The following is a 12,210-nucleotide window of genomic DNA, read 5'->3' as shown; positions in this document are numbered from 1 at the left end:
TTTTGAGTATAGTGTTAAAATTGCCAAACACATATTAGAATGCAGAGAGGGCCTGCTGGCAAGCCTAACTGCTTATTTTGTCACGCCTCGCGGCCTCCTGGGTTTGGCTGGTTGTAGATCTGGGGGACTGCAGGGTGTGGCTGCAGAATATTCATAAGGGATATGGAAGCCAGCCAAGTGAATCACCTGGTACGGGTGTCAGGTCTAATAAGGTCACCTGAGGGGTGATGCCGGTGAGCGCATCACCGTCAGCTGTCAGGAAGTGAGGGGACGTCACGTCAGCTAAGGAACAGAGGCGGGGGCTACTCAGGCAGAAGGTCCGTCAGCGCTGCCCGGCGTGTATGAAAAACCGCGTTGTGAGCCGCCGGCTGATTGGTCACGTAGGTCGAGTCCCCGGCAGGATGTGGAGGGCAGCTCCCTCTGGTGTCCTGTGCTTATTTCACTGTCTGTTGGCCAACATTCGTAAGCTTCCAGCTGCTGGTGGAGAGCGCCCAAGCTCCGAGCTCTTGGTGTCATTAAAGGCGACTGGGCTTCCGGCCCTTTTAAAGCCAACGTAAGCAGATATCTTACTACCAATCACAGACACAGTACTTATGCTGTCAGAGCCATTGTGTTAATGAGATGAAGGAGAACAGAGCGGATGACGAGGATGTTTCAATGGACATTTCCTTGTCATACTGTTAAATAATCTTATATGTATAAACGTTATGCTGTGATAGTCAGTAGTCACCACCGTCAGGTTAGCTGTCCCTCCCCCCTGAGCAGGGATGCTCTGGGTCAGCCTTGCACTCCCAGTCATACGCTCCTGATCATACTCTCCCAGTCGTACACTCCTGATCATACTCTCCCAGTCGTACACTCCTGATCATACTCTCCCAGTCGTATACTCCTGATCATACTCTCCCAGTCGTACACTGCCGGCCGTTCAGTCCCAGTCATACGCTCCTGATCATACTCTCCCAGTCGTACACTCCTGATCATACTCTCCCAGTCATACACTGCCGGCCGTTCAGTCTCAGTCATACGCTCCTGATCATACTCTCCCAGTCGTACACTGCCGGCCGTTCAGTCCCAGTCATACGGTCCCAGTCATACACTCCTGATCATACTCTCCCAGTCATACACTCCCGGCTGTTCAGTCCCAGTCATACACTCCTGATGATACTCTCCCAGTCATACACTGCCGGCCGTTCAGTCCCAGTCATACGGTCCCAGTCATACGTTCCTGATCATACTCTCCCAGTCGTACACTGCCGGCCTTTCAGTCCCAGTCACACGCTCCCAGTCATGCACTCCAAGTCATATTTTTCCAGCTGTACCATTTTCATTATGAACCTCTCATACCCCCCAGAGGAAATGTAAAATCTGTAAAAGTTCTGAAGTGCATATCCCATATTGCAGCAGGGCAGTATCTCTGTGATGAGCTATTACTCACATTGTAAGTTACTCCAGTAACTTTGGAGTAAGGCTTTGCTTCAGAGACCTGCTCCTGCAGGTGGCGATTCTTTGGCAGTGATGGAGGCGCCATCGGCAGCAGTGCATGGGTGACCTGGCAGTATGGAGGCGGGGCTTAGCACTGCTACACGCGCTCAGTTGGCTCGCATGTCTCTCCACGTTCCACCTGTGTTTTATCGTCGACTATCCCGTTGGGAGTGTGGATGCTTGCTGGATCTGGCCCTCTGGGTTCCCTCTGCCATACTTAAGCTCATTAATACATTAATATACCATTTGCTTCCACTCTGTTGCAAATTATGTGCAGATGACATCAAGTCCTGCTCTGGGCCCATAAACGCGCGTTGGCCATCTGCTCTGTGTACGCTCTAGAAGGCCGAGCGTCCTTCCCGTGTCAGCAGGCCTGCAGGTCTGATAGTGCCCAGCATCAGCCCTGACATGGCTACCCACCCATTTGCATTCCAGCCTATTTTCTCTACTGTTACAGAGACAGGATATTTCCTTGGGAAGCTGCAGTCGTTGCATAGATACTGTAAAACTTATGCCCCCGTGTGAGACAAGAACAGAGCTTTTGTGTAAATCCTTCCGAAGTGTAATTATGCTGGACTGCAGACACGGAGCAGTAAAACAATGAGCAGGGAGGCCGAACAGCGGTTTTCGGCGGGTGTGAATCAGCGGCCTCATATTTTCGTCCGCTTGGCACTCATTCTGTCTCCAAGGCTGTTATGCTCAGCCTTAATAAAGCAGGTGTCACATGCTCGAGCAAAAAGCCAACAAGGAGACCAGGGACATCTGAACTGCGCTTTGGCTGGCCGAGGTACGCGCCAGAAATCTGCAGCACACGAGCAAAGCATAATGTGAGGGCAGTATGCAGACGGTGAAAATCTTATCGCGGAAAAGCACCTTACAGGCACGTCTTTGATTCCCTGTAATGTCTGGCTCGCTCTCCGGTACTCGGGAATTGGTGACGCTGTGTGATGCTCTCTAAATGCCTTTCTGTTTTTCATGTTTGCCTTTCTTTGCCCAGATGGGACGCCGTACACATGGTGGGTGGGGAGGGGTAACGAGAAGCACTACTACTGGGGGGGCTCCGGACCTGGCATCCAGAAGTGCGCTTGCGGGATTGAGAGGAACTGCACCGACCCCAAGTACTACTGCAACTGCGATGCTGACCACCGGCAGTGGTGAGGACCCCCCGTCTCTGAGTTAGCCCTCTGTGAGTAAGCCCATTGTGAGTTAGCCCTCTGTGAGTTAGCCCATTGTGAGTTAGCCCTCTGTGACTTAGCCCATTGTGAGTTAGCCCTCTGTGAGTTAGGGTCGGCAGAGTGATTTCAAAGGCCTAGTGTTGGGCCCTTGAGTAAGGCTCTTAACCCTGCTGTCGCAGTCATTTCTTATTTTGGATGAAAGCATCAGCTAAATAGATCAATAAAAATGGTAGTTGGGGACGTACTTTCCCTCACTCTTATGGGGAGGGGGGCAGCTGAACCCCAGGACCGGCCCTCATTGAGCAGTCATCTACATTCTCCTAGTATCACAGCTCACTTGAGAAACAATTAAATGCTAAATCAAAGCACTAACAGCAAGGCTCCTAAAGCTTCCCAACCCTGAGCCATTTATCCCTGACCTTTACCTTGTAAGACACTTTAAATGAGCTTTTCACTTTCAGTTACTCCAGCGACTTGTTATCACATTATATCATGTTATTTTTCCACTATGTGGCGGCCATCTTTGGGCAGGTCATCGCAGAGCAACTGAAAAATATTTGGAGACTTAATAAAGTAAACGCCCCATTACGGGCAGCCAGTCTGAAGGCTCCAGAGCATTTCCTCTTGTCTCTTTGCGTTGCAGCTGCAGCAAAACATCTCTATAACGAGAAAATTCACTCGTCTGGAGAATAATTTCCCACACCCTCAAATGAGTGCATTTATTACCAGCTAAGACAATGCAAGTAAATGTCACCTAGTCTTTAGGGAGATTACTGCGCTGGGAAAGGCTTCCATTTATTCAATCTCCGGTTTCCCTGTCAGGCCTTAATCTTCAACTGAGACCGGAGTGCTGTGTAATTTAAGGAGAGCGACGTGAGAGCCCAGACTCGCCCCGCACATATTACGGCCAGAGCAGCAGAGCGATTCCGGCACAGGCGGTGTAACGCTGCCTGTTAGGTCCCCCCATGCTGCACAGGCAGCTTGACCAATGGGAAGGGTGCACCTGTAGCCCACTGCCACTTTCATTTCTGTCATTTTCTCTCCTAAAGGTGTAATAACAATAACTTTGCTTTATAGAGAGCCTTTCTCACACTCAAGGATGCTTTACATACAATTCGACAGAAAAAACAATAAAGCCACAGAAAAGCAACAGCAGAAACAGCAACTTTACAAACTGGATGATGTAAATAAATGTGTTTTTAACTGGAGCTTAACTGCAGAGTGTAACTGTAAAAAAAAGATGGAAAGCGGGGCACAGGCCAATTACATTTTTGCATTAGATTTATTTAGCAGGTGCGTTTTTCAAACCGACACACAAGTGTAAATCAGCCAGTCATTGCAGCAGCTGGGAATAAGGGCCTTGGTCAAAGGCCCGAAAGTAACATCACTCTGTCAGCAATGGGATTTGAACCAACAACCTTCCGGTCATGAGTCCTAACCCACAGGGCCACACACATTTTAAACGTGAAACCTGCCTGTAGGCCATAATCTATAATGACTATTTGTGATTTCACGTTAGCAGGATATGTAAGGAGATCAGCTGTCTGTGATTCCACATTAATAGGATGTGTAAGGAGATCAGCTGTTTGTGATTCCACATTAATAGGATGTGTAAGGACATCAGCTGTTTGTGATTCCACATTAACAGGATGTGTAAGGAGATCAGCTGTTTGTGATTTCACATTATCAGGACATGTAAGGAGATCAGCTGTTTGTGATTTCACATTATCTGTATGTGTAAGGAGATCAGCTGTTTGTGATTCCACATTAACAGGATGTGTAAGGAGATCAGCTGTTTGTGATTCCACATTAACAGGATGTGTAAGGAGATCAGCTGTTTGTGATTTCACATTAGCAGGATGTGTAAGGAGATCAGCTGTTTGTGATTCCACATTAACAGGATGTTTAAGGAGATCAGCTGTTTGTGATTTCACATTAGCAGGATGTGTAAGGAGATCAGCTGTTTGTGATTCCACATTAACAGGATGTGTAAGGAGATCAGCTGTTTGTGATTTCACATTAGCAGGATGTGTAAGGAGATCAGCTGTTTGTGATTCCACATTAACAGGATGTTTAAGGAGATCAGCTGTTTGTGATTTCACATTAGCAGGATGTGTAAGGAGATCAGCTGTCTGTGATTCCACATTAACACGTCTGCTCCTTCGCACTCAGAGGAAGGCAGCACCTAAATAATTGTGATGGTTTATGTTGCTTGTGCAGGTCTTCCTGTGAACCACGGTGGGGCAGTTGGGCAGATCTTTAATAAGATAATTGAATATCTGTGAGGAAGACGAGCCTCTCTAATTGAATTAATATTTTCTTGTACATGTATATTCTTCCCTTCATCAAGGAGAGAGGATTCTGGAGCCCTGAAGTACAAAGACCATTTGCCTGTAATCCAGGTGGCTGTTGGAGATACCAGCCGAGCCGGCTCAGAGGCCAAGCTGACCGTTGGTCCTCTACGTTGTCAAGGAGACCGTAAGTTAGAGCATTTTCTTTCAGCGACATTGATCAGTAGGCAGCGATAACCTTGCCTGTATTCTGCACTTGCTGATCAACATAATAATGACTCATGATAAAAAAAATCTGAATATTGACCTTGTCTGGCCTTTTGGAGCTGAGCCATTTATTTTAAGAATGTTAAATGCATTGAACACCCATACTATTGTGGGTTTCTGTACTTTCCAAGGCAACAGTGTGCTCATTACCTGATATGTGCTTTTAAATAAGGTTAACCAGGTTATCGGATCATAGGGTGGAACTCATCAAAGCAACATCTCTAGCCAATCGGCATCTTCTACATGTCTTCCATTTTCCCTGCTACAGCCAATCAGCATCTACCAAACATCTCCCACTTTCCCTACTCCAGCCAATCAGTATCTACGAAATATCTCCCATTTTCCCTGCTCCAGCAAATGAGCACAGTTGATGTTGGAACTCACCATACCCTTCTAACCTATTTATACGTACAACCCCATTTCCAAATTAGTTGGTACGGGGGCATGTGTTGCATCACCTCTTCTGTTAACAACACACTGTAAATGTTTGGGAACTGAGCTGTAGTTTTGAAAGTGAAATGTTGTCCCCAGTCTTCCCTGGTGTAAGATTTCAACCATTCAACAATTCAGGGTCTCGATTGTTTGCCGTATTTTTCATTTCATGATGTGCCAAATGTTTTCAGTGGGTGACAGGTCTGGACTGCAGGCAGGCGTGTAATGCACGCAGAATGCGGTTTGGCATCGTCTTGCTGAAATATGCAAGGCCTTCTCTGAAAAAGACATGTGGATGGCAGCATATGTTGCTGTATATGTCATTCAGCATTAATGGGTCATTCCCAGATGTACAGGCTACCCGAGCCATGAGCACTAATGCAGCCCCATACCATCACGCATGCTTAAACAGCACAGTTTGTCCATCTTAAATGAGCTCAGGCCCAGAGAAGTTGGAGACTTTTCTGGATCATGTTTAGATGTGGTTTCTTCTTTGCATATTAGAATTCAGTGATTGCAGTGACAAACTGTGTTCACAGGTTTTCTGAAGTCTTCCTGAGCCCATGCAGTGATTTCCACTGTAGAATTGTGTCTGTTTTTAATGCAGTGCCCCTGGAGGACCCAAAGATCACTGCTATCCAGTACTGGTTTTCTGCCTTGTCCCTTGCATACAAAGATTTCTCTCGATTCACATAATGATATTATACACTGTAGATGATGAAGTTCCCAAATTCTTTGCAATATTGCATTGACAAACATCATTCTTAAGTGGCTGTATCATTTACCCACGCAGACTTTCACAGAGTGCTGAACCTCTCCCCATCGTCACTGCACAGAGTGCTGAACCTCTCCCCATTGTTACTTCACAGAGTACTGAACCTCTCCCCAATTGTCACTGCACAGAGTGCTAAACCTCTGCCCATTGTCACTGCACAGAGTGCTGAACCTCTCCCCATCGTTACTGCACAGAGTGCTGAACCTCTCCCCATCGTCACTGCACAGAGTGCTGAACCTCACCCCAACGTCACTGCACAGAGTGATGAACCTCTCCCCATCGTCACTGCACAGAGTGCTGAACCTCTCCCCATCGTCACTGCACAGATTCCGCCTCTCTGGGAGGCTCTTTTTATACCCAATCATCATACTGACCTGTTGCCAATTAACCTAATTAGTTGTGAGATATTATTCCAGGTGTGTTGCTGGCATCAAATAGGCCTGAGTGCCTGTCGCCAGAATGTCATAGGCTTGAATCTCACCTGTCTGTGTGTGTGTGTGTGTGTGTGTGTGTGTGTGTATGTGTGTGCGTGTGTATGTGTGTGTGTGTGTGTGTGCGTGTGTGTGATGCAGAGAAAGATGGGATGAGCAAAAATACAAAATCATGGCAATCAATAAAGTATCACTATTCCATTCGGGGGGGGGGCAGAGTTAAGCAGGGCCTGGGTCAGGTAACAGGCTGCTTTATATCATTGTGAGTAAAGGTGCTTGTCTCCTGATTTCATCTTGGTCTTACATTCTTGTATTTTCTTGGCACCATTGTGCTGCACAGAAGCTCTGCCATGATGCAAGAAGAGAAAGCGCTTTGTCTTTATGGTCAACTTTGGGCAAAGATGAAACATCCTCAGGCGCAGACCTAGTCAGCATGTGCAGAGCAGTCAAATATCCTGTCATGTGTTGGATTTTTCTCCTGCTGTGAAGAATTTTTTTTGTTGGGATTTTCTTTTAGTAGAAGAGATTTGGGAGACTCTCAGGTTAGCACGGTGAGTCAGCAAGTGCGGCGTCGCGTCGAAGGAGGGTTAGAGATACAGATCGGGGCTCATCTCTGCCTGAACAAAGTTTGCTTGTTATCTCAGTGTCTGGGTGGGTGTCCTCCAGCAGGGGGTGAATCGCTAACTCGCAGTTGGTGCCATGGCCTGAATTTATGTGGGTAATTTGGTGTCCGGTGATGTGTGTGCCTTCTGTCTGGGTGATCATAGATATTTAACGTGTAGAGTGTTTTATGCTTTGGCCCTGATTCTCTCAGCAACCCAGTAACTCTTCTTGTTTATGCAGCTTGTCTCTTTTATATTGGGCACTATCTACATTTCAGTGTAATGAATCTACTAAAGAGTGAACAGTCTGAGTCAGATGAATAACTTTTTAGGAGAACTAGCACCACGTATGGTAAATGTTTACTCTTTTTATTCAAGCTTACAAGAACATTCTAACTTCTAAAAGAACAGGAAAAAACTCTATTTCAGAAACCCTTGTCTAGCTTAATAATCTTCTTGATCAATCTGCTTAATTAATATAAATTCGTAGATTAATATTTTCAAGCACATCTACGCTGCTGTAGCTGCAGTATTGAATATCTTTGTTTTGTGTGAAAGCATGGAAGCATTTGGGGAAAATGCTTTTGTTTCACCAGTAAAAAAAAAAATAAACTCACCTGCTATGACAGCCCATTAATTCAGCTTAATTACAATCATTTGGCTTATGTAACAATTGCACTGCTAAAGTAAAGGGGGGTATTTTAAAGAATCATAATTAATTGCACAGTTGTAATGTGTTTCTCAAGGCGTGAAACTATTTACAAGAGGCATTGACTAATGACAGTTACCAAGTCCAGCAGTTAAGGATCAGGACCCGAGATTTTTTCGTTTGTGGTGATTCTGTTTTTGTCGAGGTCGCTTTAATGGGAGACAGGATGCGGACCTGAAACGCAGCGCAGGTCACAGGGACACCATCCACAGACTGAGGGGCTTCTCAGAAGAGTGGATGATCCTCACACTTTTTAGGTGATGGTCCACCTAGACTTCTAGATTTCATTATCCAGTGGCGGAATGTGTTTCACCATCAGTTACGGACTTTGAATGATGTCTAAAGCCAAAAACTCAAGAGTCTGAGATGACCTCTATCTTCCACTTTTATGAAAAATCAATACAAGCCGTTGCTGGCTTCTATCCATTAGTGAGTCATGCATTTTTTATCTAGTCCACATTATGTAGAGAGCACTTCAGAAAAAAAAAATAGAAAAAACATTAGCACGATTTATAATGTTTTTTTTTGTGTAATTGCAAGAATGTCATGAAAGGATTATTGTTTCTAAAAACAACTTTTGTCATTTGTGTCATTTAGCAGCCCTGTGAGCACTTAGAGTGGAGTTTGTTACGGATACACAGTAAGGAGGGCAGTGTTACAGACAGGCAGGAACCTTAGGACGAGCCGTACATGCACGTAAATGCGTCTGAGCACTTTGAGAGGAGTTTGTTACGGATACACAGTAAGGAGGGCAGTGTTACAGACAGGCAGGAACCTTAGGACGAGCCGTACATGCATGTAAATGCGTCTGAGCACTTTGAGAGGAGTTTGTTACGGATATACAGTAAGGAGGGCAGTGTTACAGACAGGCAGGAACCTTAGGTTGAGCCGTACATGCATGTAAATGCGTCTGAGCACTTAGAGTGGAGTTTGTTACGGATACACAGTAAGGAGGGCAGTGTTACAGACAGGCAGGAACCTTAGGACAAGCCGTACATGCATGTAAATGTCACAGCTTCAAACAGCCTCCATACCTACAATTAATAATCAAGGTCTTGTACTGCTAATCACACACAAAGATTAAGATAAAACATGATTTTTTTTCAGCTGTATAAACCACATTGATAGATCTGTGGTATATATCATACATTTCTGAGCTCATTTGCATTCGTTATTATATGGGACATGACCGGTAGTAAGCCCTGCATGCATCAGTCCACTTCGTAAAGGTAACTTATCCCTGTTCTCTGCTTGTATATAATGTCTTTGTACTTTTATCTGCCCCAGCAGACAATGAACTGAACTGAAAGAGGTTTGATTCTATGATTTGATCCTTTGTACTTTCAGTGAACACTACTTTACGGTCTTCGGGAGCTTGGAATACGCTCTCAGCACTGAAATGCTTTGCCCGCTTTGACCCTGTGCTCTGCGTGCCTCATGTGTTGTGCTGTACATCATTCAGCAGATGGAGCTCAGTGTTTGTCACGGAGAGAGAGGCCCCTCTGCCAGGCCGTCTCTGCTAAACCCCCCTCCCATGGTTTCCAGCATGGAGAAAATCCACCACCTTATTTATTCTGTATATCCTGGAAGGAGCTCTTGGAAGCTCCCAGATTTGATGTTGAGGTTCTCTTTAAGTCATCAGCACATTGCTCCTTTCTCCTGGAAAACAGAAGCTGGACAGTAGGTTTTCTCTGCGCTTTTGAGCAGATACAGCTGGGGAATTGCCTGTGTGATTTAGGTGGGATGCTGCCCGTACGCTATGTGTTTCAGACTTTCTGCTCTAAGTCAAGTCGTAGATTGCGCTCCTTAATCGGTACCTATAGCAGGTGACCTCTTGGATAAAAGCTGTTGCTGAGATGGAGGTGGAAGATGAGATTCTTCACGGCACTCTGACAGGATGACATCGTTCATCTGCCCTGCTCTCCTCACGCCCACTATCTGCTCCTTATACCATCTGAAGGAGGAACTAACTGGTAGCCGTTGTGTCCTAGTGATCGTTGTCATAAAATAGAGTGCATCAATAAAACCTGAAATCGATTCTTTCTTGTCGATGCAACAGACTTTTACATTTATTTACATTTATTTTTTTGTTCCATTGCTGCTGAATATTTGCTGTTTCTTGACGCTGTGGTTGTGTAAACAGCCACAGCATTTTTCTTAGCTGCACAACAGACCCCTGTCGTTTTCATCACAGCCACGCGCTTCATTCCTGGACTGTTCTTTAGACAGTTTTGTTCTCATGAATAGATGTTTACAAAAGTGTTCCTCTTCACAACAGGACACCTGTGAGGAGACCCATTACAACGAAGCTAAAGACAAGGTATTGTAAGAACATGCATTGTTTCTGGACGTTAACTCTCGTCAGCAGCAATGCCGCGTGCTCAAGGTGCTCCTTACTTCTTCTGGCTCCATGATGGATGGCCTGTGGTCTGGATCCAGGCCCTGAAGAGGGTCTTTCCACATTGCTGTTCCCTCAATGATGGATTGGATGGGCCGAAAGCCCTAATTCCTCATGATTGCCCAGAGCCCCGCTCTCTCCTGTGAGAGATCCGCGGACACCTGCCCAGCGCGCCATTCCTGTGCTGTGGAGCTCTGACCTGCTCCTCCCCCAGGTGTCCTGCGTGGCAGATGTGCATGCAGACATCGCATGCAGACGTGCATTCCTTGTTATTGCTAAGAGGCTGAGATGTTCAACCTTCCTGTTTTAGATGTTGTATTTGCTAACCATCCACACTGCAGAGGTACAAACATAAATTCCCACAAAGGTCTCCTGGGAGTCACAGCCTCATGGCAGACACTGCAGTGAGTCACAGTAGACTGACAGCTACTCTGTAACTTAAGTGCTTCATGAAATTCTAACTTCAGACTGTAGCCACTAATAGCACTTAAATTTCACATTCATTTGGTATATTGCGTTTGGTATTTTGGTATTTAATTCAGCTATGTACAGGGACCTCCACTCAGAAAATAATCTTTTGAAAACACTTTTGTATAGTAAAAGAGTACAGTGGAGATTACAGTACTAATACCTGAGAGTCTTAGCTGGTTCTGTTCAACTAGGCCATATTCGTTAGTAGGTTGTTGACTAATACTCTGCGGTTTACCTCCATGCGCAGACAGACAGGTGTAAAGGGCTGCTGAGGATGTGGCTGGGCTTGACGGCACATTTGAACGTTCTGGAGAGCAGATGGTAACAGACAGGCGTCGGACACGGCGGTGTGGTAAACAAAGTTGACAGATAGCCTTGGGTATGAAAGGACAGGAATAACCTGCAGGACAGCCTGGCTACTGGCCCACATCTCTGAATGATGACAGCTTTGCTCTTATTATTTTGACTCTGACTGGCGATGTACCAGCACACCGACCTTGGGCCCAGTGCTGCTCACTATAGGCTCCAGGTCCTTCCTTGACTCAGTGATTGGGTGGTCCTGCACCCTAGCCTTGGTTATTTTATTATATAGTCTACCTAATTTTATTTTCTATCATTTTATTCCTGTTGCTCTTTAACTCAGATCATCTACACTTCAGTGTATTTTATGTTTTGCAAAGCACTTTGGTGTACATGTTGGTGTACGCTCTGGTGTACGCTCTGGTGTACGCTCTGGTGTACGCTCTGGTGTTTGCTTTGGTGTTCGCTTTGGTGTACACGTTGGTGTACGCTCTGGTGTACGCTCTGGTGTACGTTTTGGTGTACGCTCTGGTGTACGTGTTGGTGTACGCTCTGGAGTTTGCTTTCGTGTATGTTTTGGTGTACGCTCTGGAGTTTGCTTTGGTGTACGTTTTGGTGTACGCTCTGGAGTTTGCTTTGGTGTATGTTTTGGTGTACGGTCTGGTGTTTGCTTTGGTGTACGCGTTGGTGTATGCTCTGGTGTTTTCTTTGATGTTCGCTTTGGTGTACGCTCCGGCATTCACTTTGGTGTACACATTGGTGTACGCTCTGGTGTTCGCTTTGGTGTTCACTTTGGTGTACGTTTTGGTGTACGCTCTGGTGTTCGCTTTGGTGTACACGTTGGTGTATGCTCTGGTGTTTTCTTTGGTGTTCGCTT

The 12,210-nt window shown here is 45.8% G+C and overlaps 1 protein-coding gene across 2 annotated transcripts in view; it reads left to right on the top strand.

Annotated features, from left to right (window-relative positions):
* LOC125725372 (contactin-associated protein-like 2) overlaps positions 1 to 12,210 on the top strand; it is a 256,318-nt gene that overhangs the window by 195,881 nt on the left and 48,227 nt on the right. For both annotated transcript variants that reach the window (XM_049002234.1, XM_049002235.1), the window contains exons 14-15: positions 2,480 to 2,636; positions 5,008 to 5,135. In XM_049002234.1, coding sequence (XP_048858191.1) covers positions 2,480 to 2,636; positions 5,008 to 5,135 — 285 coding nt within the window. The remainder of the gene's footprint in view (positions 1 to 2,479; positions 2,637 to 5,007; positions 5,136 to 12,210) is intronic.

Source organism: Brienomyrus brachyistius, unplaced genomic scaffold (genome assembly GCF_023856365.1).
Source record: "Brienomyrus brachyistius isolate T26 unplaced genomic scaffold, BBRACH_0.4 scaffold65, whole genome shotgun sequence".
NCBI lineage: Eukaryota > Metazoa > Chordata > Actinopteri > Osteoglossiformes > Mormyridae > Brienomyrus > Brienomyrus brachyistius.
This window is presented reverse-complemented; position numbering and strand designations above follow the sequence as displayed.